This window comes from Liolophura sinensis, chromosome 5 (genome assembly GCF_032854445.1).
Source record: "Liolophura sinensis isolate JHLJ2023 chromosome 5, CUHK_Ljap_v2, whole genome shotgun sequence".
NCBI lineage: Eukaryota > Metazoa > Mollusca > Polyplacophora > Chitonida > Chitonidae > Liolophura > Liolophura sinensis.
The window spans coordinates 232,234-260,054 of NC_088299.1; the positions used below are offsets into that span (position 1 = coordinate 232,234).

The following is a 27,821-nucleotide window of genomic DNA, read 5'->3' on the forward strand; positions in this document are numbered from 1 at the left end:
TATATACACCTTGTAATCCAAGCTTGGTGTACCCACCGTCGATAGCTCAGTTGGTAGAGCGGAGGACTGTAGAGTGAAAAGACTGACATCCTTAGGTCGCTGGTTCGATTCGGCTCGACGGACAGGTGGGACATTTTTTCGCATATTTTGTTATATGTTTCTGTAACTGGCACACATGCCAGTAAAGTTAATAAGGAAATGCCTGCTCTCAAAAGTCATACCATGAAGTTCCACACTCAAGTTCCGAGTATGTCTGCCTATGTAGGCCTCCTACATAGGCCCTACATACGAGGTAAAGGTATCAAATGACTTTCGACCTGCAACCCAATGTCTCAGAAATTCAAAAAAAAAAAAAAAAGCCTTCAACCTCCAACTTTTCCACTCATTTCCAGTCTGGAGCTATTATCTGCAGGCATCCACTTTGTATTTTTGTCCGAGTGGCAATTTGTCTGGGTTTCAGTCACACAGTGCCATCACAAGGCATGCTTCCTCTCGTATATGCACATAACAGTATTGTTTATTGATTGATTGATTTATTAATTTATATATTGATTGGTGTTTTATGCCATACTTCAGAATATTTCTCTTTACAGCCACAGGAAATCTGACAGAGCCTGAGGGAAACCCAAACAGTCTGGCGGCTTTCAAGAATGTGTTCTAAAGTGACTTGGCCATTGTTCTTTTGTAATTTATGGGTAGCCTACCAGTAGCGTTACTAGTTTGATCCATACGCCATAGTAAATAAATGTATGGACAGGTTTTGTTGGAAGTTTGTTAAATAGGCCTACAGACAGTGCTTTGGGTTTATACTTAGGATATCTACATGGGCTGATTTTACAAAGTGATTTTTGACTCCACTCAAATTTTAAGAAATGGATACATTGCTCACGTAGTTTGTAACATACAATAAAGTTCCATTAGTAACTGATTTGAAAAACACTTATTTTGCATAAGTTCTCAATTTTACCTCTATAAGGATCCAGAATTTAAAATAAACATTTATGTGTGAAATTTCAAAGTTTGACAAGATGCAAAATGGACCTAACAAAGTTTTTTCAAAGCTTCAACACATTTATCTGTAAATAGTTGTGCTGCGGAGTGATGTTCTCCTGATATAACATAGTTCTTGGATTATTGTCTAGTCGATTTTTCATATAAATTGTGCACTTCTACATGAATAATGTGGAAAAAGATACAAACATGTAAAACTTACCACATAATAAAAACAGATCAGTTCAACATACCTCAGATTCAGACTTAACATTTAATAAATTACAAAGACACAATGTCAGGAATTTGAACTTTATAGCAGAAAATTTATCCTACAAATAATTTTATTTTATTTCAAGTTTCAATTACAACTTTTTAACAGCTGCTTATTATTACACTGGGACTGTTGGTATGAAATGATTTGCAAATCACAATAGAAGTTTACAGCTTGCCATAATGTGCACAACAGTATGTCGGTATATACATGTATACCAGCATCACAGATTATGTATTAGTTAAAGATGTCTTAGTGTTTACTTCACGCTCATCTCTGCCAACATCTCAGATATTTCAACTCCACCAAAAACTGACAGAGAAACTTACATCCAAAGAACGCACATAGTGCCAGCATTTTGGAGGGATATACAACATCTGACCAGGCCTTAGCACGCATTCCGAAAAATGAGCCTTAGGAAACTCTGGAAATTTCTCCAGATCTGGATTCTCCACATCTACTTGGCTTGTGTTACTTAACAACCTGCCTGAATGGGGATATAGACATTTGGTTTGGTCTTCTGGGTATAACTGAATATACTTCTCTCCTATGACTTGGACAAGAAGATTGTGCTTGGGGTCAAAGTGCAAAGGTGAGATAGTTCCACATGGACCAAACCACGCACTGATATCTATATCCTCGTCGTTCAAATCATCTTCCCTGTCTGTAATAGAGCAATACATCGGTATGATGATATCATCACGGAGTTCCGGGATCTGCTCAAAGAGCTGATGCTGAGCCAAGTACCCAATTCCCTGAGATCCTTTTATTTGGTCAATGTAAACATCAATAAATTCTGAGACAGTCATTAGCTTCTGTGTCCATGATTCCTCAGTATATTTGGAACCCACTTCAACAGGCACTGTTCTATAGCCTGCAATTTTTTTGATGTAAGGTACACTCCACTTCCGATTAGACAATGCTGGCCAGTGTCCCATGCAGTCCTCTATAACAACCGGACATTTCTTCTCCATATACATTGACTTGAAAGTCTGTACGGATGGGCAAGACAGCAACTCAATTTGACAGCATTTCGGAAACTTCAGACAAGAGCCATTTTCCACTTCTGACGATCTTTTCCTAGTTTTTGAATTCACAGGAATCTCAACAATATCCATATCAGCAGCTGTGATAGTGTCTCCCAGAATACCACATTTTGAACCTGCAACTGTCTCACTATCTTCCACCACATCGTGAGGATGTACTCTATGCATTTCCAAGGAAATGTCAAGAGGATATGTGGTTACATTTACATTTGATACCCTTTCATCGAGCTTGTGTTGACTGAGACATACGTCTTTTGGGAAGAATTCATTTTGAACACTTTTTGCTAATTTTGCTAATATGTTATCTAAAATTGGGGCGCCCATGAGCAAACCCATATCACATGTTTTCAAAATCATTTCCGGCGTTACTGGGTGCTCAGTATCTGACGGGTTATCTGAAGGCACACAACATTCAGCTAGTGCCTTAATGCACGACACTAACGAATAGGCTAACCGCCACGAAATGTCCACATCTTTCCAGTGTCCTGTATTCAGTTTTTCCCAGATTATGTCAAGCAATATCTTTGAAATTTCATAGCATTTTGTAAGGCTTCCATTTCCAGTGTAAAAGCTGTCAAGAAGCTGGTTGATCAATTCAAGAACGAAGTTTCCTAACACTCGGTAGTCACTAATTTCGTCTAAAAAAACGTATTTGTTGCCTGGTACAAGGGCTTTGATAGCCTGTGGAAGAACATCCATGGGCACAGGTGTCAAACTTGCTGTGCTAAAAATTCGTAATGTTTATGTGCACGATCAAAACACGGAAGTCTTCTGTTTAACACTAAGCACATGCGCAGATTTGCACGGTGTGCTTCAAGTCAGAACTGGAATGCCCTCGTCAAGAATTGGAATGTTAACATTGAAAGATGGGACCTATTTTTAGATAGCCTTGTTTGAAACTATTCCACGATAACAGTCTATTCGATTAAGTATCAGAAATTCCATGCATTGAATTTTCCAACTTTCAGCGTAGCATATCTCCGTCGCGTGGAAACGGACGACGCTAAAAAATATGGCGACGTACAACAACAACGCCGGGAAGACGATATTCGCATCAGTAAGCACAACAGTTCCTTGTTTTGTCCTGTCTTGCAGTTACACAAAAATGGAAGCGTGCAAATCATTTGTTTTATTTGATGCTGTTGTTCATGTTTCCTGTGGTGTAATGAGGGACAGTGAATCGGGTGTGACTGTCAATATTTTCTTGGTGTTTCATATTCATCAGGTCATTTCATTATGTAAGACGGATCGGTGCTAGATACCACGTAATCTCCTTAGTGACAAACGGCGTGGGTGAAGGGAAAACGGTCCTTCCAACGTTATTACATAGGAAAATGTCCATTTTTGAATCGCTCTCAGTGATCTTGTATCCGTTGGATTCGTATAATTTTCAGCTTTCCAGATAGTTATAGTATTTCTGAAGAGCTTTCGTGATGTTATTTTGTGCACCGCGGCCTTATTGGTCGCAACTGAAGTGGCAAAAAATGACCTTTTTCCAAAATGTTTGAACATTTGTTTTAGATACGAAAGGGTGATCACGTGACCTCCAACTTCTGACCGTCTTACAGAACAGCTTCACATTTGCACAAATGGATGGACTCAGTATGCTGTTTTAAAATTATGGGCCCGGTCGCTCAGAACTGGTGTAAGACTTAATACCAGATTTAACTTTGAACCAAGTCTCTAATTTTGTACTTAGCCAAAAAATAATTGCCTAACAGTATATTAAATATGAACTAAAACTACTGCTGTTGTACTTTGACTTTGGAGAACTGCATTGACTGCTGAAACTTGTTAATTTTTATATATAAAAAAATACCAGTATTAGCTAATACACTTTTGAACAACTGGCCCCTGACATTCAGCGTAACACAGAGTCCATCATCGCCTCTCAACAAACATGGGCACGGGATTTCAAACTCCCATCTCGTCTTCACACATGACAATGAACCTAACTCATCTCCTCTGCTCATTTATTAGATCCAGATGTCTATTTCAACTCGTCTCTTCAAGGGGTCTCTGGGTGTCAGATATCTGGAAATTTGTTATAGACCATATCTTGGTTTATATTAAACATAACCCAACAAGAAAAGGCTCAAAATAATCTTTATTAAACATGGAATATCTGCACAAAGCCTCGATTGCTTAAGATTACTATTTTTGTTTAAAGACAATGGCATGTACTAAGATGTGCATAGCTATGAGTATTTCTCATATGCATGTATAAACTATCATGTAAAGCAACCCTCGTGATAATGAAGAATGTGTTTTTTGAAAATACCATATATTACTAAACAGGCGAAGAAATGTAATCGACATGAATCGTAAATTTTGGATGATTAATTTGACAGCGTTATTGTCAGAAATTTTCAGAAATGTAGGTAGCGTTCATTAAAGGGAAATACAAGGCTGATATCATGTCATAGTCTGCGTCATTAGGTTTAAAATGTATAAAGTTTTGCATGTTCTTGCCCACTCCGTTGTCTCAGGATAATGTCATAATTAGAAAGGATTTAATCAGTTGGTAGTCTTGATGTGATCTGTATACACTATGTGTTCTGGGGATTATTTTGATGCGTTGGTTGTTGTGCTTTGTGAAATATACACTCAAATACAGATACCCACATTTTCTGACAAATGCCACATAAGGATACCCTTGTACTGGGTTGGAGGAGTGGTTGGCTACAGCGTCAACCAGTGGTAAACCATACACTGTTTCACGCCATGTCCGATAAGTCTTTTCTGCATGTTGACCTCGGTCCAAAACAGGTGTCATCTCTGGCTCTTGCCTCTGACCTCGCTCGCATACTTAACATACCAGGTATATCCCACTGACTGTGTAATGGCACACCAGCTCTGAAATCACAAGGCAGTCACTGCTGAAGCCGGAACCATTTTGCATTCACCACATTTATGGCACATGAAAAAGCTGTTCTTCCTGGATGGGTTCCTCCAAATTGGGTAACGTGAGAAATAGATAAGTTTCAAGTGTTGTCGAACGATTATATGAAAACTTCAGGTATGGTGCATGAATGACAGGTGGATCTCATGGGTTATGTGCACGGAGAAGTTTTGGTCCATCGCACGTTTGCAAGGCAAAGCCCCGAAAAGGAGCACACACTCCAGCTGAAATCTCCTACTTTTGATGCGCTCCACAGGGGCCTCAGAGGGGTGCTTCCAACAGGCTTAGAGCGCTCCTTCTAAAGCCCCAACGCTTATAAAATGCTTTCCTTCAACTTCATTCAAAGTGCCTAAGAGCAATAGGGCTTCAGGGGCGCTTCCCAAAACTTATACAATTTTTCTACTTCCATTCAGCCTTTGAGGGGGTTGGGTGGGGGGGGGGGCTTCAGTGGTGCTTTTGAAAGTTAAACAGTTATTCTGCCATGGGGGCCTTCAGAGGTGCTTCACAAGCTTTTACTGCTGAGCAGCCTGGTAAGAGGGCTTCTAAGGCGCTGTACAAACTTGGGCAGTTTTTTCCACTGCAAAAAGTGTAATCCCTAAACTTTGATCCATGGAATAGCACTAAAATTCAATTAATAACTATTTCCATGACAAAGTCATTCTAACAATCATACCTAATAATACCTAACAAACCTGATAATTTTAAAGTAAGAAGACCATACTCCCTTTTAAAATGTGGGGCCCACTATCTGGAAACGGCAGTGTGGACATGAAAGCGATAATGTAGCGAGAGAGTTCATTTTCTCTGTAATCAAGTAGTCGCTCTACAGGGTTTTGAAACTTGTCATGCATCTTTCATTTTGGTGTCTTCCGCTGTATTGTAAAGATATCTGAACAAAAAGGTTCCAGAGTTTGAAGACGAAAGTGAAGAGCTACAACTGCACTTAGTACCTCTTTGTCAACAGCCAGTTTGAAGAGTCACGTGACATACTTCCGCAATTTAGTTTTGGTATTTGAGAAAATTATTATGTTTCCATTGTTGTCTACAAGAACAACTTCAACCTTTTCAATTCAACCCAAAAATGCATAAAAAAAGAATTTGTTTTTTTTAATGCAACCCAACAAACACATACTATGAATATACTCTCAAGTGGGAACACTTTTGTGGATAACCCATTTGGACAATTTTGAAGAACATAGCGAACAGGACAACTTGTAGAAACTAGATGAAGCAACTCAGTCAGAACTGTCAGCAGAACAACCTTATAAGCTCAGTCATTTGCGAACATCTTCATCCCTTGATGAGTTTCTTGTGCGAAATTAGGCTTCCCCTGTGTGTCAGTGGTCAGGGAAGACCTGCGTGCACATGTCATGTTGCACTACAGAAAATTGCGCAGTTTTGTCATATAGAAACAAAGGTTTTGTTTCTCTGAGATCGAGACCCTTCCAGTGAAAACGTATGGATTTACTTTATATATTGACTGGAGCCTACAAAACAAAGGCACAGAAATACTCAGAAAAGTTTGATCTCGTCGTTGACATATAAATATACCAGGTTAGTAGTTGTTATAATGCATTTCCGAAGGTTTCAGGCAGGAAGCAAGTTTTTCTGCTCCCAACACTGTTCATTTCATCTGAAGAATGGGTGAAGCTGACCTACTCGGTACATTATTACATTGTCAAACCAGGCATCAGCTTCACTCATGGAGTTAGGTTACTTCATAAAGCCTTGGTCACTTCCAGCCCAGAACTAAGCTGAGATGTTCCTACTGTAATGGCAAGCTTTGCTTCAATCTAATCCACTTGGATAATTCACTAAAAATAACAGCTTATGCCGTACCTTACCTTATGTAAATATACATACTCAGATGGACGGTTAACCTTTTTATTTTTAGCTCCCTAATCTAAGGAATTGTGTGGAAACGTACATATTTGGATGGAAGGTTAAGCTTATTTTTTAGCTCCAATATATTGGGCTCTCATAAATGGATTGCAGGTTAATTTATTTTTTCACAGCAGTAGAAATTGTTTTTTTTTTTTTTTATATATATATATATTAATACGCCACTCAAAGAAGTTAGTAGTGGGGGTTTACCGGAATCACCCTCTCTGTTTGTAGACACAATTTTGTCCATACATCTTCTCCCAAACTGCTAAGCTGATTTTTATGACACTTACATGTATCATATATCTTGCCTGTGATCTGAATTTGTGCATGCTTAAGTTTTAATTTAATGAGAGTCGGGTAATTATGAATATAATTTAGGACTTCACGTAATAGTACCTTTCCAGGTATTCAGATTTTGTCCATGCAGCTCTGAACCTATTTCCATGAAACTTTGCCCACATCTTTCCTATCGTCTAAACTTATACGTGCAAAACTTGTGCATGCTTAAGTTTGATTACAGTCAAGTAAATATTTTCAAAATTACTCCTGTACATGTACTTAGTGCAAAAATGAGTTTTCATGTGTAGATTTTGTCTATGCAACTTGTACTGCACCAATTTCTCTGTATGTTTCACCTCACTTGAACATTAGGGGAGCTCATGCTGGCTTCTTTTCTGGTCATATGTGGGAAGGTTGATCTTCCAGCAGTGTGTGAATTGTCATCGGCTTCCTCCGGGCTCTGCTTTCCTCCCACCATAATGCTGACTGCCACTGTATAAGTGAAATATTCTTGAGTATGGTGTAGAACACTAATCAAGTTAATTAATCACATCAATTAGGCAGGTTTGATGGGAAGTTAAGTTTTTTCTTCTTAGCTTTCAAGACTATGGTATGGGGTGTAAATGTACATATACGTACTCTGATTGAAGGTTAAGATTTTGGTTAGCGACCTACATGTAAGAAGGGTATTGATAACCAGGTTCCTCTGGTGATTTTACCAGATTTGTTATCATTTTTCTGTATGGTTGACTCACTCTGTACTCCTGTAAACACAGATTTCTATAAGCCTTTCACATAGGACTACAGTTTCTTATGTAAAGACCTATCTGGGGAAGCTTATTGTTTCTCTGTGATCAGATTGATGGAGTGTCGAAGTTTACTTAATTTTTGGCCTTCATTTCCTCTGGTGCACACATTATACATGTATGGCTCTGGTCAATGCATGTGCCTTCCTACACTGTGATAGGATGTATAACTATCCGCCTAGACAGTGACTGTTGTATGTCAGCTGAGTGTTTGCTCAGCCAGTCATATGATTGCAGTGGCCACCCATAGAACATGGATTAGCTAATGGAGTTCGCAATTTGCATATCAAAGACAACTGCCCACAATGACGTCTTTAAGACCACAGCGATTTACAACTGTATAACATATGAAGTTACTGCTTTGCAATCTTTGTTCATACTATAAACAGTCATATTTGTGACAGCATAATAATTTTGGCCTTTTTAATGGCAAGATCTTAGTGCTGTTTAATTAGAGAATAATATGTGTGTAAGACAGTGTCATTCTTCTTTTTCTTAGGTGAGAGGTCAATATTCCAACAAACATGTATCAGCTCACTTTTGAACATTATGCTGTTTTACGAATGCTCAATAAGTCAAGGGGGGCCCCTGTGGTGTAGGGGGTCAGTACGCCAGCGTGTTAGAACCACTCATCCATGCGGTTGCTGTGAGTTTGAGTCCAGCTCATCCTGGCTTCCTCTCCGGCCTATGTGGGAAGGTCTGCAGCAACCTGCAGATGGTCGTGGGTTTCCGCCAGGCTCTGACCATTTTCTTCCCATCATAACTCTGACTGCTGTTGTGTGATTGAAATATTCTTGAGTACGGAGTTAAACACCAATTAAATAAATAAATAAATTAGGCAAGCTGCCGATGTTCTCGGAATGCCTTGTTTAGCTCCTAAATAATGAGAACTCTTAGTCTTATGCTTTAATACAGAGATTGACGTTACAGCCTTTTTTTAGCTGCAACAAACAGCAATATAAAGTAATGGTTTTTTTTTTAGATTTTTTTCTCTCTCATGTTAAAGGTCATGGATGGTTTGTACATCTACATAGGGCCTACTGATGGAAGGTTGAGCTTTGTAGCTCTCCTGTACAATGCAAGTTGAGGTATTGTGAGAAGGGGGGAACAGTTTTTTTCTTTTAGCTGCTTAGTCTAAGGTCTGGTTTGTAAATGTATGTACTCAGATGGAAGGCTAAGCTTTTCTTTTACAGACATGATTTTTTTCCGCTTTTTAGCGGAATTCCGCTGTTTCTTTGTTCAGTTTCGATTAATTTACCTGTTTTGCGCAGATTTTTCTAGCTTCCGGGGCCTAGGCGGCCCCTGGACCCCGGCCTTTTTGGGCTATGATAGTAAATTTCAGCTATTTTCTTGGTTCACCACAATCATGTCTGCTTTTAGCTCCTGCATAATGGACACTCGTTCATGGATTGGAGGTTAACCTTCTGTTTTTTTTTAGCTCCAACACAGCTAAGTAAAGGGGTTTTTTTTATATTTTTTCAATCTCACGTTTAGGGTATCATGAGTGGTGTGGAAAGGGCCTACAGATGGAAGGTTGAACTTTTTTCATTGGTTTTAGTTTTATTGGTTTTATAAATGTTTTTTTTTTTTGCACTGATTAGCTTTCAGTAAAAATTTACCTGAACCAGTGATATAAACATTTCATTGATGTCTGTAGTAAACACATCTTCTCTATAGAGCCTCCATGCAGGGCTGTAGTTTCTTGCATTTGCACAGGGTGTCTGTGACTTCTTGTTTTGTTGAGATATATGAACATTACCAAATTTACCAATTTCTTATAATCAGAAAAACGTTCATGTAGGCCTTCCTTATTTTATGCTCAGGCCCATGGCACCTGCATGTAGGAGAACAAGAAGGGTACACATAACCGGGTTCTTCTGGTAATTTTACCAGATTTGTCATCACGTTTAGCTGGCCTGTACAAAGTAAGCAGAGGTATTGGGATAGGAGGGAAATGTGTCATTCTACTTTATTTTGGTTTTAAGGTCAGTATTTGAATGTATGCCGTCACTTGGACATTATGTAGTTTTAGGAACTGCTTCATCAGGTGAGGGGGGGCCTGCATGGCTCAGTTGGTTAGCGCACTAGTGCAGCGTAATGACCCAGGAGCCTCTCACAAATGCGGTCACTGTGAGTTCAAGTCCAGCTCATGCTGGCTTACTCTCCGGCCGTAAGTGGGAAGGTCTGCCAGCAACCTGCGGATGGTCGTGGGTTTCCCCCGAGCTGTGACCGGGTTCCACCCACCATAATGCTGGCGGCCGTCGTATAAGTGAAATATTCTTGAGTACGCCGTAAAACACCAATCAAATAAATAAATAAATCATCAGGTGAGCTACCAGTGTTCCCTGAATGCCTTGTCCTGTTTTGTGGAAGATTGTTGTCTCTATTATGACCTACTTTACCAGATTTATGGAGTGTCAAAGTTTACCTCATATTTGGACTATACACATTATATGTAGAAAAACTTCCTCATCTAAATTAACAGTAGGCGCCTATGACACTGGCTGATGCATGTGCCTTCCTACACTGCGACAAAATGTTTAATTGCCGCCCACAGTACACAGATTGACAAATGCAGTTCATCATTTGCATATCAAAGCCAAGAGTTGGCCAATTTGTGTGCAAGCAATGAGGTCTTTTAGCACTGCTACTATTTGCAACTCTAGAACATACAAAGTGACTGCTCTGCAATCTTTGTGACAGTGTAATAAGTTTGGATTTTAGCACTGTTTATAAAGTACTTAAAGAATAATATCTATGTATGACAATGTAATTCTACTTTATTTTGGTTTAGAGGATAGTATTTACATATATCACCTCACTTTCAAACATTAGGCAGTTTTACAAACTGCTCAATCGAGCAAGCTAATGGTGTTGTTTAAATACCTTGTTTATTTTTAACATATGGACGGCTCTTGCATAGCCAGGGCTGGGTCTTGTTCACCCCTGAAGGATGCTTCGTGAAGTTTTGGAAAACATTCATTTACTAAACCTCTCAACAGCATGCACCCAGGATATCGCCAAACATGATATATTTGTCATTGGGTAAAGGTACAGGTACCAAGTTTATGGTATTTAGACAGGGCAATATCCTGGGTGCATGCTGTTGTTGTTGAGAGGTAGGTGGTTTTGAACAGGAATAATGTATGGCGCTGTGCCCCTGGTGTCAAGTCAGAACTGTTAAACACAGCCCTATTGTATAGGACTTGTCTCAGTCAAGCCCATTAATACATGTATGAGGATTACTGACACTACATATTTCTGTGTCCTTTCACTGAGTATAACTGTGTGATGAATTTATTTGGAAAAGCCCATTAATTCAGTGCAAAAGTCTGATGTACTAGCAAATCTCGTCAACTACGTCATGGTTTCGCAACCAAAGAAAAATAAATAGATAACCTGCTCAACACACACATATGACATTGGCAGCAGGATGTGGAACTATACACATCCCCCATATAACCGTAACTGTCCAATGAAAATGGGAGAATTTTGTCTGATCCGGAATAAATATAGATACATGTATATGACCAAGATAGATTTCCAACATAAATTTTTGTGACAGCTAAGTCGTTTAATTTCGAGTATATGGTCAACTTGGTCCAAACTAAGTGGCTGCATGACGGGCAAAATCTGTAGTGTGCAGTACTCAACTTTTGCGTGTCATCGATTATTGCACTTGGTCTCCTGTTAAGGACATTAAGTCGTTTGTGGATTGTTAAACAGTTAATTATCACAGTGAACTGTTACTATAGATACTTAACACGGGAAAGGATTGACAACTGATGAATTGCAGGGTAAAGTTTAATTCATAATTAAGAATAGTATACTGGTAACTGTCATAAAAATCAAACAGTACATGCTCTATTTTCTTTAACAATTTATATATGCCTTTCAAAAATATAATTGTACAAATATATATACTATAATATATAACGAAATATTTCGAGAACACATTATTTTGTGTTTTCCATTACAAAATATGACAACACAAGCTTGTTCAGTCAGTGTAGTATGAAGTAGTTAAGGAGAATATTATGTCTCATGTGTTGGAATCTCAAGGAATGCAAATAAAACAGGACAGAGATTTTAATACTTTCCTTATCTCATGAGCGTGAATAGTATTTAATATTTACTCTAATATAGTCATTCAACTATTGAAGTTTTGTGAAAGTCATTTGGAATATTCCCACATTTGTTCATTTTTATCAGGTCAGTTTGGTTGAACCATAGTGTGGAAATGGAAACACGTCAAATGCCCGGCAACAGGATCTTGACGCCATTTTGTTGACGCCAAACGCTCATTGTCCAGATCGTCATTTTAATGTCACAATAAAGACAGAACAATGTTACAGTAAAAACTAATACATTTATTTATTTATTTATTTGATTGGTGTTTTACGCCGTACTCAAGAATATTTCACTTATACGACGGCGGCCAGCATTATGGTGGTTGGAAACCGGGCAGAGCATGGGGGAAACCCACGACCAAACTAATACATTGTAACATTGTAAACATGGCGCTGTAATCATTTTTTGACGTGTCAGTGACTCGAGGTCCTGCTTCACACTAGTGGGATTATAGTAAATATTCCACCTACCCATTTACTCTCTAGTGCAAAAAAATATATATATGTTGACAAATCGTGATAAAGATTGTTACACATGCTTGTAGCTATGTAGGTAACATACAGATTTATCTTATAATTTTTCAGGAATAATTAGAATGGCCAGCTTGTGACATTGGATGATCTATACGAGTGATCAAGAAACCTGCAGGTCTACATTTGGACACAGCTTAACAGAGCTTGTAAGGTTTAACTGAGATACCATTAACTAAATGTAAAATACAAGCATGCCTCCGAGTCGACCATCCAAAAACAGAGAAACTGACCAACCCAGGGTTCTCGCCAACCGTTATGAAGTTGTTAAAAAGTTAGGAACAGGTAATTTTGGGACGGCCTTTCTTTGCAAAGACAGAAGATGTAAAGGAGAACTGTAAGTATGCATATATTTATTTTTAGAGGCAAATAAGTGTCATAAAGTATTATTTTTGGTGCTAAAACTTGTGCTTTCCCCAGTACGATATAATCCTATGTGGAAAACCAAAACACTTCAGATGAATAGGATGTGCTGAATCATTGGCAGAGTTTTAGATCTTTGACTGTATGAATGTACACATGATATATGATCAGCTAGCCCCACAGGTATATGAAATAAATCATACGTGTACATGTAGTCTCTGTTACATGTAAAATGTCCGTTGCATCAATATGCACTCAATGCATTAGGGTGTAAATATCGATTGTAACTGTAAACTTCGTTATTTTCAGAAAATGCCTGAAGGAAATCCCGATAGGCGACCTGCAGTTGGATGAGACTGTGGATGCCATGCATGAGGCCAAACTTTTGTCCAAACTGGACCATCCCGGCATCGTCAAATTCCACGACCAGTTTGTAGATGGGGAGTTCTTCTGTATTATAACTGAGTATTGTGAGGTGAGTTTGCACTTCTGATTTTAGGCCACACTATATATTTAACATACAGCAACACTCATACTTTAAGTTCCTTTGTGGTACATTATGTTGAAACAAGATTTTATGAATTTGTCATTCAATATTTTAATTCAAATTTACTTGTGCATACGATGTTCTCTGGGTGGTTGAGAGCAGTGATTCTGCCACAAATTTTGTGGAAAATCAGAACAAAATAAGCATCATTACAATATAAGAAATATTCCCCGTGACTTTCTGTATGTTTCCTAGTTTGAGAAATTAATTCAGTGTTTTTTTTGTATTTTTTTTTTAACATTTTTTTTTAGGGTGGTGATCTGGATATGAAAATTCAAGAATTCAAGAAAAAGAAGAAGAAATTTGATGAGACGACAGTGATGAACTGGTTCGTGCAGCTTGTGTTAGCCGTTCAGTACATGCACAGTAGGCGTGTCCTACACAGAGATTTAAAGACTAGGTAAGTCCAGGGGTCAGTGTGTGTCGCCAATACATGTACAGAGATTAATTAGATTTATGTATGCATATATATCAGGTTTCTATTTGCCTTTTAGTCTGCACAACTCAGCACTAAACTTCCAGATATTTGCCCAAACCAAGACTTTTAATGAAAGCTTTCCTTCTAAAGACTATATAATGAGGACCTGTCAAATGCCCTCCAGCAGGACCTTCTCATCATTTTACTGACATCAAATGTTCCTTTTCTAAGCTCATAATAACATTACATTAAAGACAGTACGACATTATAATAGAAACTGATACATTGTAACGGTGTGGACGTTACTCTGCAAATTAATTTTTCATGAAGCACCACTCACCGAATATAAAAGATATCCTGCCTCCCTATTGAGAATATCTGTGTTGTGGCTTGCACAATTCTTGCATTAATAGAACAGCATTGTATACCGTAGATTCAAATATTTGAAGCTGATTTAGGTCACGTATGAAAATTTGTTTCTTCTGTCTTTATTCTGAAATATGCACAAAGATATCATATGGACTAATGAATATTTAGTTTATAGTGGACCAAAGTTTCATTTGACCAGGATCGTTACCCGGATATCCAAGACGTTGGTTACATATACATTCGATCTGTCTGTGATTCCATAGTGTCGCAATTGCTTTTACTGAGAATGGAATCAGATGTTATAAACATTGTCATGAGAAGTGGGAGTGGGCCATTTTGCATGAACTTAGTTTTATGTTTCCATAAATATTTGGTATCTTTCATCGTTTATGTCAAACAAGCGAATATTTCAAAAGAATACTTGCCTTGATAATTTCAGCACAGATATCTGGCTGTACTTGAGAATTTGCTAGAACATTATCTCTGAAAATATCAGCCTTCTGAATCAGTGACCTTTTTCTTCCATCTCCAGCAATGCTCGAAGTACTAACAACTGTTACATAAAGGGACGCATACTGCATGATTATGTGTGTGGCTAATCGAGGAAAATTGCACACAATTCAGTTTGAACTGTAGCACACATAAAGCACTACTTCAGTTCTAAGAGAAGCTGGGCAGAGATATTGAAATGATATAAAAGATACGCTAGGGAACAGAGCTAACACCATGGTTCAAACAGATTTACCATGAAACTCTATTCAACTTGTAGAAGTGAAATGTTTTCAAAAACAAAGCCTTTGGCAGTTCCTGTAAAATTTTACTGATCAGATGTGACCTGACAATATTCCGCAGATGACAATGAGTCAGCTAGATGTGACGTCCAGCAAGGCAGTTATGCTGGAATTAGGTCATGCATGGCTGAAAGCGTGACGGGTCATACCTGGTGTTCTTTCATAATGTCACACCATACAAAATTGGAAATGACAGAAAACTTTTGTTTCTGTACTTACCTTTGAAACTAGCAACCGTAGTTTTAATGCATTTCAATTTTTTTACAATTTAGGAAAGCAATTCAGACTGTTTCAATCCTTATCATTTATCCGCTTTTAAGACATACAGGTCTTAACAATGTTGTAGCTCTTTGATAAAAAAAGAATTGCATTCAGTCTGTTGTATACTCTATTTAAGATGTCTGCAACCTAGACTTTAGAACACTATTTCAATCACCATGAAAGTACCAATAGTTCTGTTGATACAAGTATACTACCTTGTATATTGTCAAAGCCTGAAGTAGATCAAGAAGTGTTTTTTTATAAGCCTACTGCCATTATGGAGCATAGTACATTAACGATTCTGTCCATCTGTTTGCCATGTTTTCAATTGTTTTCCACGTGGAGTTTTAATTTTTGGTGGATACATAGACACAGATGTGTTGATACAAGTATGTGTCACGTCTGATATTATCCCTTTCTGCATTCGTCATGGTAACCAACTCGCCATTTGCCTTTTTTTGTACAGTATAAATAGATATGATGACCCCAACAGTTTTTCAAGAAAAGTTTTAATTTTTGGTGGATATTGATGTGATTTTCAGATGTGTCCATTTCAGCATTTGTCATTCTTACAAGTCAGCCATTTTCCCATTTTCAGGAAAATGTATAAATAAGGATAAAGACATTTCTTTTGTGGATTTTCAAATTTTTACATAAAACTTAGTTCATTGTAGTATGAAATGCTAAAAACAAAGTTAACATGTTTTTGTATGAAATAGCACTGATTTGGTTCAAACCCCAACTCATTTAATAACATATACTCTGATCTGAAGAGACCATTGTCTTTACCGTTAGTATGGTAAAAGTGACATAAAGTGTGGTAACTACTAATAAAAATTTATTCATCACAAGCCTATATGTTTGATGCATTAAACATGAATTTAAATCTATTACAGTATGAGTATTGTATGCTATATTTGTTTACAATAAAATTTTCAAAAAATCTTGATATATCTTGGATAATCTTTACGGTTAACATTTTGATCATCAAGAGCATTTAAGTCACCAAGTGCGGATAGGGGGAGCTACTGTATTTGTTTTGAAGCACCAAGATGTTATTCAGCCATTTTGTTCCTACACACCCACAAAACAGTACATAACAACATCAAAACTGCATTTATCAGAAATGCCACACAAATAGGTTGTCAACATTTTCAACAATTTCAACATTTTTACAAAATCTTCAATAGTTACTAGTGCATACCTGAGAGATTATAAGCTCTAAATCCATATTAGTCTAATTCTGACAAAATGTGTCTTTACTGTTATCAAACTTTGTCTTTCTCGTTACAAGTTGAAGTAACAGCAAAGACAAATAGTGGTAACAGTAAAGACCGATGCCCGTTTAAAGTTAATAAGTATCTACAGTTTCTTTACTGTAAGTTTCTGTTTTTCAACTTAAAATACGAGACAATATGACCATTATCTTCATTTTGCAAAGTGATTTGTTAGTTAATCTAAACTGATGCAGGTAAAATTACTTTCTCTGTGATTATTCTGCAGATGCAGTGTTTACCAGAAATTTGGAACATTTAAATTCATTTTAAAAGGATATACATGTAGTTCACCGTGCATCTCTCTGAGTATGGGTGGGTGACTTACTGTGAATGTACCGTATGTGGGAAGGTCTTCCAGAAACCTGCAGATTGTCGCGGGTTTTCCCCGGGCTCTGCTGGGTTTCTTCCAACCATAATGCTGGAAGCCGTCGTTTTGTGAAATGTTCTTGATAAAACACCAGTGGAATAAATAAATGCTATAGATGTAAGTTTGGTTTGTTCCTACATAGTTGGTTGTCAGAATGTTACTTTTTTTCTTTTACAATGACTGAGACCACTGACATTATTAGTTATTGTAAAGAACAGACTTGATAAATTTGCATGTTTTACTTATCGTGTAAGTTAAATGGAATGTTAATGCATTGCAGATACATAAATGTTTGTCCCAAGGCCAGCACAAATAAAATACATGTAGTTCTTTGAGCAAAAATGTGGCTGTGGAAATACAAGTACTAGTCAGAATTATTGGCCTCAGCATTTTTTCAGTTCAGACAGCCTGTGTAAGGCTCGGTACAACACATTTCTGTAACTTGGCCAAAAGTTCAACTCAAAAGAGGTTTTAGTGAATGTACAATAAACTCAGTATATTGATATTGTTGTATAATCCTTATTTTAATATACATACATGTATCACGTACTAAGCTTGTAGAGAAAATGACAATGTCGCCGAAAAATTGAATTTATTTTTACGCAATCTGATTTTCCCCAAAAATTGGATCTGGTAAATGATTAACACTTGCAATGTTTTTGGTTGATTGACATTTGATCGCATCATTATCTTTTCTGTCATGTTTTTTGTGCGAATTCCACATTGTCATATTATGTTCTTTTTTATTTCCACCACTACATGTTTGCAGCACAGGTTAGGGCACCCTCCTTATATTGCAACATTGTATATATGTCAGCTGTGCATTTTCCTGCTGTTTTCTAAAGACATTGAAGTCTTTGGCCATGATGCATGGCCAAACCCTTAGTGAATTTTTTTTTTCAAGCAGTTTTCCTTTTTGTTCATGTGACTGTGTGTGTGGAAAAGTCAACTGACCTTAGAATTTCTTCTACACATTCCTCATTTGTGTTTAACTTCGCTGAAATGCCAATACAGTAATGTCTAGATCTGCAGGTTCATTGAACATTTTCGCCTTGTCATTTTTAAGATCTTATACTGTACCAGCTTTCTTGAGTGAATTCTTACTCGGAAGTAACCGATTATTTGTTGGCACAGCTTCTGTTTGAATTTGACAGCTAGTGCTTCCTATTTGTGCTGGCATAGTCTTCTGTTTGACTGACTGACTAACTTTCAAATCACCAAATTTAAACTGGTTTTAACAGGGCAGGGATTGGACTTTGTAATATTTATTAAAATCTGTCAAATACTGATTAAGCCACGTGGTAGCACATACAGTTCTGGTGCGTGTGGTATCAATCACAGCACATGATCTCTCCTCTGCTGCAAACACTTCATAGTGACTACATTGTTCTTTTGCAAACAGTGTGATATTACAAGCTTCTGTTTCCCCTTCTATCAGTTTACATCACTGGTAATATTCACAGAATTACTGGTTTGAATTGGACAGTCTTTTGCCCACTGAAACACACTTTCGCATACTGCACACCTGATACGTTTTCCATACCTGTTCAAAGGTCTGTACCTTTTCGTACCTGATCTCCTCTGAATTGACTTTGTGCAGCTGTTCAGGTTTTGCCCCCATTAAACCCTCTTGTGAAGAAAACATCTTCACTTGTCATAGCCTCAGAATTTTGCAATCCAGAATCGAATATGCTTTTAAGAGCACTCTTCAAAAAGTCATCTCATTACAGACCATAAGGGCAAGCTATCGCTCTCTTGTTCTTAATCCTGCGTTGTCTAGGAACTTGAATGCTAGAACTGCTTCAGGTAAGGCCAGGTCATGTTTTCTAGCCTTGTTGTAGATTTGTTCGAACTCCGTTATGTTCATATAATTCTCAAATCAGGAGTATGCCTCATAGGTGGAATCCTTCATGTTCTTCTGAAATACCCAGTTCAACTTGTCAATGAACAGTGACATACCTCTGTCTTCATCCAAATTGTCAGCCCGTATTTTGATCGCTAGTTGCCTGGTTTTACCAGTCAGGCAAAGGGAGACTGCCAATGCTTGTTAAGCCTCCGGAAAGTCTGTCCTTTGGCGCCAAATCTCAGTTTCATTTTTCCAGGTTATAAAAGTCTTCCTCAAAACGTGACGGTTGTTTGTATTTGCTAATCATCTTGAAAGCCTTCAGGAACCACGTACTGCTACCAGTGTCACTGTTTATAACTTATCAGAGTTCACAACACAAGATCACTTTCTCTGTTCACAGTTTTAATACTCCATTTGCCACACCAAAGTACAACCGCTCACTTGCCACCAACTTCCCACGACGTGAATGATTTTAAGTTGGTCTCATAACTCTCCTGTGTTGAAGGCATTGAAGTAACCATGAAAGCAGGAAGTGACTGTTATCATGGAGTGTCAAAAGTTCATGCCACGCCTAAGACCTTAAAAAAGAGGAAGTTGTAACTTCTTCGCATTAAGGGGATAGTACAATGACTGATTGACCCGTATCAGTATAATGGCTCAAGAGGGGCAGCACTAGATAAAAGAGCGGTGCAAATCGGTCCTCAAACAAGGAGGCACATTACAAACTCCTTCGTCGTCATACGGCTGGAAAATTGTTAAGTGCGACGTTAAACCCCAGGCATTGATTCGTTCTCTGTTATACACATTATCTATAGAAAGCTTTCTTATGTGTATCAGTACTAGGGGACTGTGACCATGACCGATGCATGTGCCAATCTCGACTGCAACAGATTGATCAAACTATCCACATAGACAGTGCACTGTTGTCAGCTGAGTATTTGTAGTGGCCACCAATAGTACACAGATAACTAATTGTGGGTAGTGATTTGCATGTCAAAGCTGGTGCTCAAACTCCTCACAAGTTAATTTTTTACTAGCATGGCTCAACTTTTGCTGAGCTATTCACAGGATTGCAGTTGCCACCTATAGTACATAGATTGTCAAATGCAGTTCATGATTCACATCTAATCAGAATAAGCACTGTCCACAATAAAGTCTTTTACCACCACAAAGATTTACAGATCTGCCATCTTTATGCCAGTGATAAACAGTCATATTTATGACAGTATAATAATTTAATTTAGCCTTTCTTGTTGATTCAATGGCAAGATCTTAGCACTATGTCATTAGAGAATAATAAATGTATCAGTGTCATTCTACTTTATTTTGGTTCAGAGGACATTATTTGAATGTGTCACGTTACTTTAACATTATGTAGTTTTACAAAGTGCTTAATCAGTAAGCTACCAGTGACCTATGACATATCTGAGTGCCTTGTTGACATAACAGTAGCTAGAGTGACTAAACTCATGAGATCTGACTGGCTCCTTCCCTCCCTCTAACATTAGGTGGCGCTGACAGCTTCAGAATATATCAGCGAACCAGACTTTGCATGCAGTTTGCAATTTGTCTCCAGGTTTTGTTTTTGAGAGTCTGAAGTTTGGCATATGGTATACAGAAGCAAAATTAAAACCTTCTTGGCCAGATCTGAAGATCTTGAACTAATTTTTATGCAGTGAAATCTTCGTATTTTTTTTTTTTTTTGGTGTGTTTGTTTCTATGTGTGTTTTTTTTATTTGGGGGGGGGGGGGTGTTGTTGACAAGTAAGGGTAATATTTCAAGAGAATTTAAATAATGCACAGAACATTCATCTAGATGCACGATTAGTTTCTAGTACAGCTTACATGTAAGGTGTTTTAATGATTTTAAATGATTACAAGATTTCAGTTTTTCTTAACAGCAACATATTCCCCAGTCCATTAACACATGACCATTGTATGTTGATCCATGACTGGAATATAGTTTGACAATGATGTCATCAAGAACAGTTGCACATGTTTTGAGTTTCAGTCATTCTAGTTGCTAGTCTAGATTAGTCTTCACGCTTCCACTGGACACAGTTTGTGTCTGGCTGCCTTAAATGCATTTAACAATAACTAATTTGCACGGATTATCGGTTTGCAATATTATTTATTATCAGCTTTCAGTATTATATAGGGGGTCAGTTTTAATTGAGTTCATGTAGGCAGTGATAATTACTTTAGTTAGTGGATGCTAAAGTACAAAAATATTCAATTTTGCTACCTTAGGCGATGCTAAAGTACAAAAATATTCAATTTTGCTACCTTAAACAAACAAACCGTAATTTCAGCTGAAAGAAGAGCTCAATTTTCTCCCCAGATTAGTGGTCAGAAGTGGAAAAATGAACTCTGTGAACCCCCAGAATGAACATTGTGTCTTGGCTACAGCTCCAGTTGTTTTCCATGTGCAGTTTTAATTCTTGTTGGACACTTATTTACAGAGGTGACGAGTTCATGTAGGCAGTGATAATTACTTTAGTTAGTGGATGCTAAAGTACAAAAATATTCAATTTTGCTACCTTAGGCGATGCTAAAGTACAAAAATATTCAATTTTGCTACCTTAAACAAACAAACCGTAATTTCAGCCGAAAGAAGAGCTCAATTTTCTCCCCAGATTAGTGGTCAGAAGTGGAAAAATGAACTCTGTGAACCCCCAGAATGAACATTGTGTCTTGGCTACAGCTCCAGTTGTTTTCCATGTGCAGTTTTAATTCTTGTTGGACACTTATTTACAGAGGTGACGATGGACATCTATATATTTATATTACAGGTAGTTCAGCGGCTGCGATTGTAATTAGTGCTCCCTGCCCCAAAACCTCATAACAAGATGAGAACTATGTACATATTTTTGGAAAACATTTCCTTCCAAACTTGTTATTTTTAGTAAACTGTTGAATACAAAAACCTTACAGCAACACTTTTGAAGTACTTGACATCAGAGATTATACTCATCACAAGGCTTTTAGTATTATCCTGTTACTTCAAACAAATGCTGTCATGGCCGTGGGTTTTCTCTGGGCTCTGACTCATTTCCACCCACCATAATGTTGTCAATTCTGCAATAAGTGAAGTATTCTTAAGTACCGCATAAAATACCGACCAGTAAATAAATCAGTCAATCAAATCATACCAAACAAATGTATTTGTTCGGGCGTATATTGTGTTCGCCTGAATTCTTGATTTTTTTTTTTTTTTTGGAAAAAGATCATACGTCAGTGTTGTAATACAGTTGTGCATGTTTATTTCGCAGAAATATATTTTTGAAGAATAATGTAGTAAAGATTGGAGATTTTGGTATCTCGCGGATACTGATGGGTACAACAGACTTTGCCTCCACTTTTGTGGGAACGCCTTACTTTATGAGCCCGGAAGTTTTAAAACATGAAGGATACAACTCCAAATCTGATGTTTGGTGAGTGAAATTTCGCAATTCCCTTACCAACTTTGAATCCATTATCTGTGTACAAACACTGTTTCCAGTACATCTTCAGGCCATCCTTAAAACATTCTTTGTTGGGTGTAACCTAACCCTATCAATAGGGTCAAATGGTAGCAAATTTTTTTTTGCATCATGTAAGAGTGGTGTTTGAAATCTCAAATTTCCATCTTATACTTGGCCGAACTAAACACACTGCTTCTTGATTTTATTTTGCAAATAGCGTACTGGTGTTCATGCATATGTAGAGAATAAATTGAGACTGCTCAATTGCCCTGGTATGGGAGCATTGTGGGCTTGAAAATCTCGTGTATGGCTTTAAGTACTGCAAAGTAGTCAACATTAATTAAGGATTGATCATTTATCAGTAATTAATGACCAATAGAGGTAGGATGTATACTGTCGATCTCAGCACCACATCAGCAGTATATCGTGGAGAGGCACGTAAATGCAATCCCTTGATTATACACATATAAACTTCATTGGAGTGACCAATCTTTGTCCACAGGTCTGTAGGGTGTATCTTGTATGAAATCTGCGCCCTTGACCATGCCTTCAACGGTCAAAGCCTGATGGGTGTGATGTATAAGATAGTGGAAGGGGAATTACCCAGTCTGCCCTCCAACTACCCCAGGGAGCTGGATCAGGTTTTCAAAATGTAAGTTATTGGAATGACAATGTGATTACTGGTGTGCACCCTGCACTCACCTGTTTGCTGTGTTTATGTTTTTGGAATACAATTTTATTCATCAAAGGCATGGCTGTGCTTACTCATCCACCATCTCACGGCAAATAGAGAGCACTTTGACAGCTCCTACATTGTTGACATGCAAATCCTGCTTTATAGATGGTTGCCAATCAGTACACAATTATGTCAGGAAGTCTGTTAAATCTAAAATATATTGTGGATGAGCTAATGACACAAACTGACTAATTTATAATACTAGTTCAGAAAAAACTAACATTTGCTTCTGAAAGCCCAAAATTGCTTTTTACATTTTACAATTCCATTTTCATTTGGGGGCCTCCATGGCTCAGTTGGTTAGCGCGCTAGCACAGCGTAATGACCCAGCAGTCTCTCACCAATGCGGTTGCTGTGAGTTCAAGTCCAGTTCATGCAGGCTATCTCTCCGGCAGTAAGTGGGAAGGTCTGCCAACAACCTGCAGATGGTCGTGGGTTTCCCCCAGGCTCTTGGTTACCTCCCACCATGATGCTGGCCGCTGCCGTATAAGTGAAATATTCTTGAGTATGCAGTAAAACACCAATTAAATAAATAAATAAATAAATCCATTTTCATTTGACATAATTTTGAATTCACTTTTGATCCAGTTCAGAATATGTTGTGTGCTGGTCTAGTGTGATAATGTGAGGATTATTTGGTTAAGTGTGCTTAAACTACATGTAGTTAAAAGTTTTAGAAGTATAAATTGTGAATCCTACATTAAATGTTAACTGTTGGATTCAGTATGTTCGTCTTCGCCTTGTTTACAGGATGCTTGCCAAAGATCAGACAGACCGACCATCCATGACAGAACTGACCAAGAATAGCTTTGTGGCAAAACATATGTCAGTAAGTACTTGTATAAATACAAGTGGCTGTGTACATCTTCCATTATGGTTATATGTTGTATGAAAAATAAAATTTTAAAAATAAGTTAAGCAAATTAATATTTTATTAATCACATGAAGAAGTTGTTATAAATCAGAAGAAAAAACACTTATATGACATTGTGTATGTTGTCTTTTGTCTGTTCAGTTTAGGTTTGCTATTCCTGTCAAGTTTTTATGCCATTTTTTTCAAAATTATGACCATTTTTATTCAGGTGTGGGCATTGATATAGCTTTTATTCATATTCAAACAATAGGGAACATGTATTACTTTCGCAATACTTCCAGAACGCTTGTTCTTGTATTACAGACAATGCTGTCTCAGTTGTCCGATTTCAAAACCAAACCAGAGCTTGGGGGAGAGGCAGAGATAGCTGCTGAGGAGTTAGAACAACTGCTGTAAGTCCAGACTTGAACACACAAGATAGCTACTCAGATTCACGTGTCTTTTCCATCATTACACGTGCGCCGTCTTGTACAACATCTCAAAATAGGATTGATACCACCGCTTTGATTGAAGGCTATATTTACATTATAAATGCCTTCTTATTTCAGCAAATACTGTCATGACTGTATGTCACCTCAAGGTTGGTATGTAAAAATTTGCTTTCAGAAACATAATTTATTTATTTGATTGGTGTTTTACACCGTACTCAAGAATATTTCACTTATACGACGGCGGCCAGCATTGTGGTGGGTGGAAACCGGGCACAGCCCGGGGGAAACCCACGACCATCCGCAGGTTGTTGGCAGACCTTCCCATGTACGGCTGGAGAGGAAGCCAGCATGAGCTGGACTTGAACTCACAGCAACCGGATTGGTGAGAGACTCCTGGGTCATTACGCTGCACTAGCGCGCTAACCAACTGAGCAACAGAGGCCCACTCAGAAACATAAGGCCTTAAAATTATACTTTCGATGCTTACACACAAGAATTCCAAACCTAAGGAGAAAAACAGTAAGTGCAGTGTTGACATCATTGCATATTTAATGGTTTACATCAAAAAAAAAGCGATTTGTATTTCAGGTTTATAGGTTTACTGTTGTAAGGTAATTGGGTATAATACATATATTAATAATACCATCGCGGATTTCTGGCTGTTCTAGAGATTTGCTAGAACATTGTCTTTGAAAATATCAGGCTTTTGAATCACACAGTATTTAACCTGGGTTATTTTATGAGCCTGACTGTTTCTGTCTCCAAACATGTATGGAAAGTTATATTAAGATGGTTTTTGAAAACGGCAACTGCTTATACGATCTGGATGTGGCTGTGGATTTACAGGTGGTGCATCAATAAATTAATACTACCAGATGCGAATTGTTTTTCCTGGAAGACATGTACCATGTTGTAATCTCATTCTGTTCTGTATATGAGTATGTGTAAATAAATTCATGGTTTTTTTTCAGAAGAGAGAAGTCCCACCTGGGAGACTTGAGAGCAACAGAGGCTGATGTGAAGTACAAAAACTTACACCCTCGTGAAAGAATGAGACTGAGAAAACAGAGAGAGGCAGATGCTAAAGCACAGGAGATGAAGTAAGTGGCATTGAAGTCAGAGAGCTGTACAGTTGAGGTTGCTTTTGTGAACATATGGTAGAGGATATGACGTCAGTTTCATTGAACAATTTGCTTCTAATGAACATGGGGGGCCTCCGTGACCGAGGAGGGTAGCATGCCAGGAGCCTCCACCAATGTGGTCGCTGTGAGTTCAAGTCCAGCTCATGCTGGCTTCCTCTCCAGCCGTACGTGAGAAGGTCTGCAACCTGGGGATGATCGTGGGTTTCTCCTGGGCTCTGGTCAGTTATCTCCCACCATAATGCTAGCTGTCGTAGTGTAGTGAAATATTCTTCAGTAAGGCGCGAAGCACCAATGAAATAGATAGACAAAATCTAATAATCTTCACCATTGATCATCATAACCTTCAAATTGTGAGAGAGCAGTTCCTGTTCCTGCCCAGAACATTGAAATCCATGACAGTGGTGATCGGCTGATATTTACAGATCCTCCAATAATGCCTTGTTTAAGTCAGTCACTCTTGCTGCTGACTTGGTAAAAAATTGCATGTATATTATTTGTCATATATTTGATTTTTATATGGTAAGTCAGTTGGTTAGCGCGCTAGCGCAGCGTAATCACCCAGGAGTCTTTCACCAATGTGGTCAAGTCCAGCTTATGCTGGCTTCCTCCCCAACTGTAAGTGGGAAAAGTCTGCCAGCAACCTGCGGACGGTCGTGGGTTTCCCCCGGGCGCTGCCCGGTTTCCTCCCACCATAATGCTGACTGCCGTCATATGAGTGAAATATTCTTGGGTACGGCGTTAAACACCAATCAAATAAATCAAACATAAAAATTATATGTTAAGAAAATGTTGTTGATACCCATATATTTATTTGTGCAATGGACAGAATGCAGTGTTGTATAAATCACTTTGTGTTTATAGAGAAGCAGCCAGGGCAAATTTGGCAGAGACTTATGCAAGAAGAGAGAAGTTACGCAGTACAATTGGCCATACCAACGTAAGTCATTGTACCCATTCTGTACATGTATTATCTTTATAACAAAAGCTTTGAAACCTCAGAAATATGCCAGTGCTTGGTGTTGATGATTGAAATACATAGGGTGGTCCAGTTTCAATGTCTTAAGTGAAACGGCTCTTTAAACACAGTGTTGACATTAAAAACTAATGTTACCAAGGGGCTTAACCCCTTTTTAGCTCGCATGTATGAAGTAAGGAGAACTATTGTGAGTGAGTAAGTGCTTAGGGTTTAACATTCTACTTAACAATTTTTCAGTCATATGACGACGAAGGAATCCTTAGAGTGCATGTAATGTGCCTCCTCGTTGCAGGAGGGATTTCCACTGCTCTTTTATCTAGAAGTTACAACTTCCTCTTTTACTGTCTTAAGCCTGCAGTTTGGTTAAAGTTTTTGACCAATCATAGGGTTGCAGTTTACCACCCATAGTACACAGATAACCAATCATCGGTAGTGATTTGCATATCAAAGAGCAAGGATTTTACTTCATAGCTCAACGTTTCCTTAGCCATTCACATGCATGACATGGTTGTAGTTGCCACCCATAGTAGATGGATTGCCAGATGGATTTCGCAGTTTGCATATCAAAAAACTCTACGGTAAATTTGTGCATGAATTCCCCGTGTAGTCTATTACCACTGCATTGATTTACAATTCGATAACATACAAAACTCACTGCTCTCTACAGTTTGTACAGTGAATAAGTGAAATATTCTTGAGTACAACATAAAACACTAATGAAAGAAATGAATAGATAAATATTGACCGCGACTTAGTACATGTAACTACATGTATATGCTGTGTTAACAGGTACCAGCCTGGGCCGGGGAGGGAGAAGCTGTGTAGGGAAGCCCTACGGTCAGGCGTGGGTTCCTACACAGATTTTCCTCAGGCCCAAGACGGCTCCTCGTACGTAATCACTGAAGCGTTAACAGCCTTGTAAGGCAAAGTACACCTTTCTTGGGCCCTCATTGATTCATTCTTCTAAAATGTTTACCTGGTTATTACCAATCAGCACCTGAAATAATTAGGTGTGCTACCAAGGGTGATAGTTTTTTATATAAGTAAAAAAAAAAATAGCCAGCGTTAAACACCAAGCAAATAAAATATATAAATGCTACTTTCAGATACGGTAC

At 38.1% G+C, this 27,821-nt stretch overlaps 2 protein-coding genes and 1 non-coding gene across 3 annotated transcripts in view; 2 read left to right on the top strand and 1 right to left on the bottom strand.

Annotated features, from left to right (window-relative positions):
* Positions 1 to 35: 35 nt before the first annotated feature.
* Positions 36 to 122, top strand: Trnay-gua (transfer RNA tyrosine (anticodon GUA)). Its single transcript is given in 2 exon segments — positions 36 to 72; positions 88 to 122. It is a non-coding gene; the product is annotated as a tRNA-Tyr (tRNA).
* Positions 123 to 1,300: 1,178 nt separating this feature from the next.
* LOC135465877 (lysine-specific demethylase 8-like) lies at positions 1,301 to 3,041 on the bottom strand. The gene has a single exon (XM_064743244.1). It carries the CDS (start codon positions 3,007 to 3,009, stop codon positions 1,561 to 1,563), a length of 1,449 nt encoding a protein of 482 aa, XP_064599314.1. The 5' UTR covers positions 3,010 to 3,041; the 3' UTR covers positions 1,301 to 1,560.
* A 99-nt stretch (positions 3,042 to 3,140) lies between these two features.
* The window catches only part of LOC135465918 (serine/threonine-protein kinase Nek11-like), a 35,477-nt gene continuing 10,796 nt past the window's right edge, over positions 3,141 to 27,821 (top strand). Inside the window, exons 1-12 of the mRNA XM_064743300.1 lie at positions 3,141 to 3,367; positions 12,900 to 13,182; positions 13,518 to 13,683; positions 14,007 to 14,155; positions 22,356 to 22,517; positions 23,050 to 23,199; positions 24,034 to 24,112; positions 24,461 to 24,549; positions 25,560 to 25,688; positions 26,592 to 26,667; positions 27,221 to 27,284; positions 27,496 to 27,594. Of these exons, the coding sequence (XP_064599370.1) occupies positions 13,040 to 13,182; positions 13,518 to 13,683; positions 14,007 to 14,155; positions 22,356 to 22,517; positions 23,050 to 23,199; positions 24,034 to 24,112; positions 24,461 to 24,549; positions 25,560 to 25,688; positions 26,592 to 26,667; positions 27,221 to 27,284; positions 27,496 to 27,594 (1,306 nt within the window). The 5' untranslated portion in view covers positions 3,141 to 3,367; positions 12,900 to 13,039. The remainder of the gene's footprint in view (positions 3,368 to 12,899; positions 13,183 to 13,517; positions 13,684 to 14,006; positions 14,156 to 22,355; positions 22,518 to 23,049; positions 23,200 to 24,033; positions 24,113 to 24,460; positions 24,550 to 25,559; positions 25,689 to 26,591; positions 26,668 to 27,220; positions 27,285 to 27,495; positions 27,595 to 27,821) is intronic.

Bases quoted from the DNA above. Each gene is read 5' to 3' on its own strand.
- LOC135465877 (XM_064743244.1), bottom strand. From the start codon at position 3,009: ATGGATGTTCTTCCACAGGCTATCAAAGCCCTTGTACCAGGCAACAAA.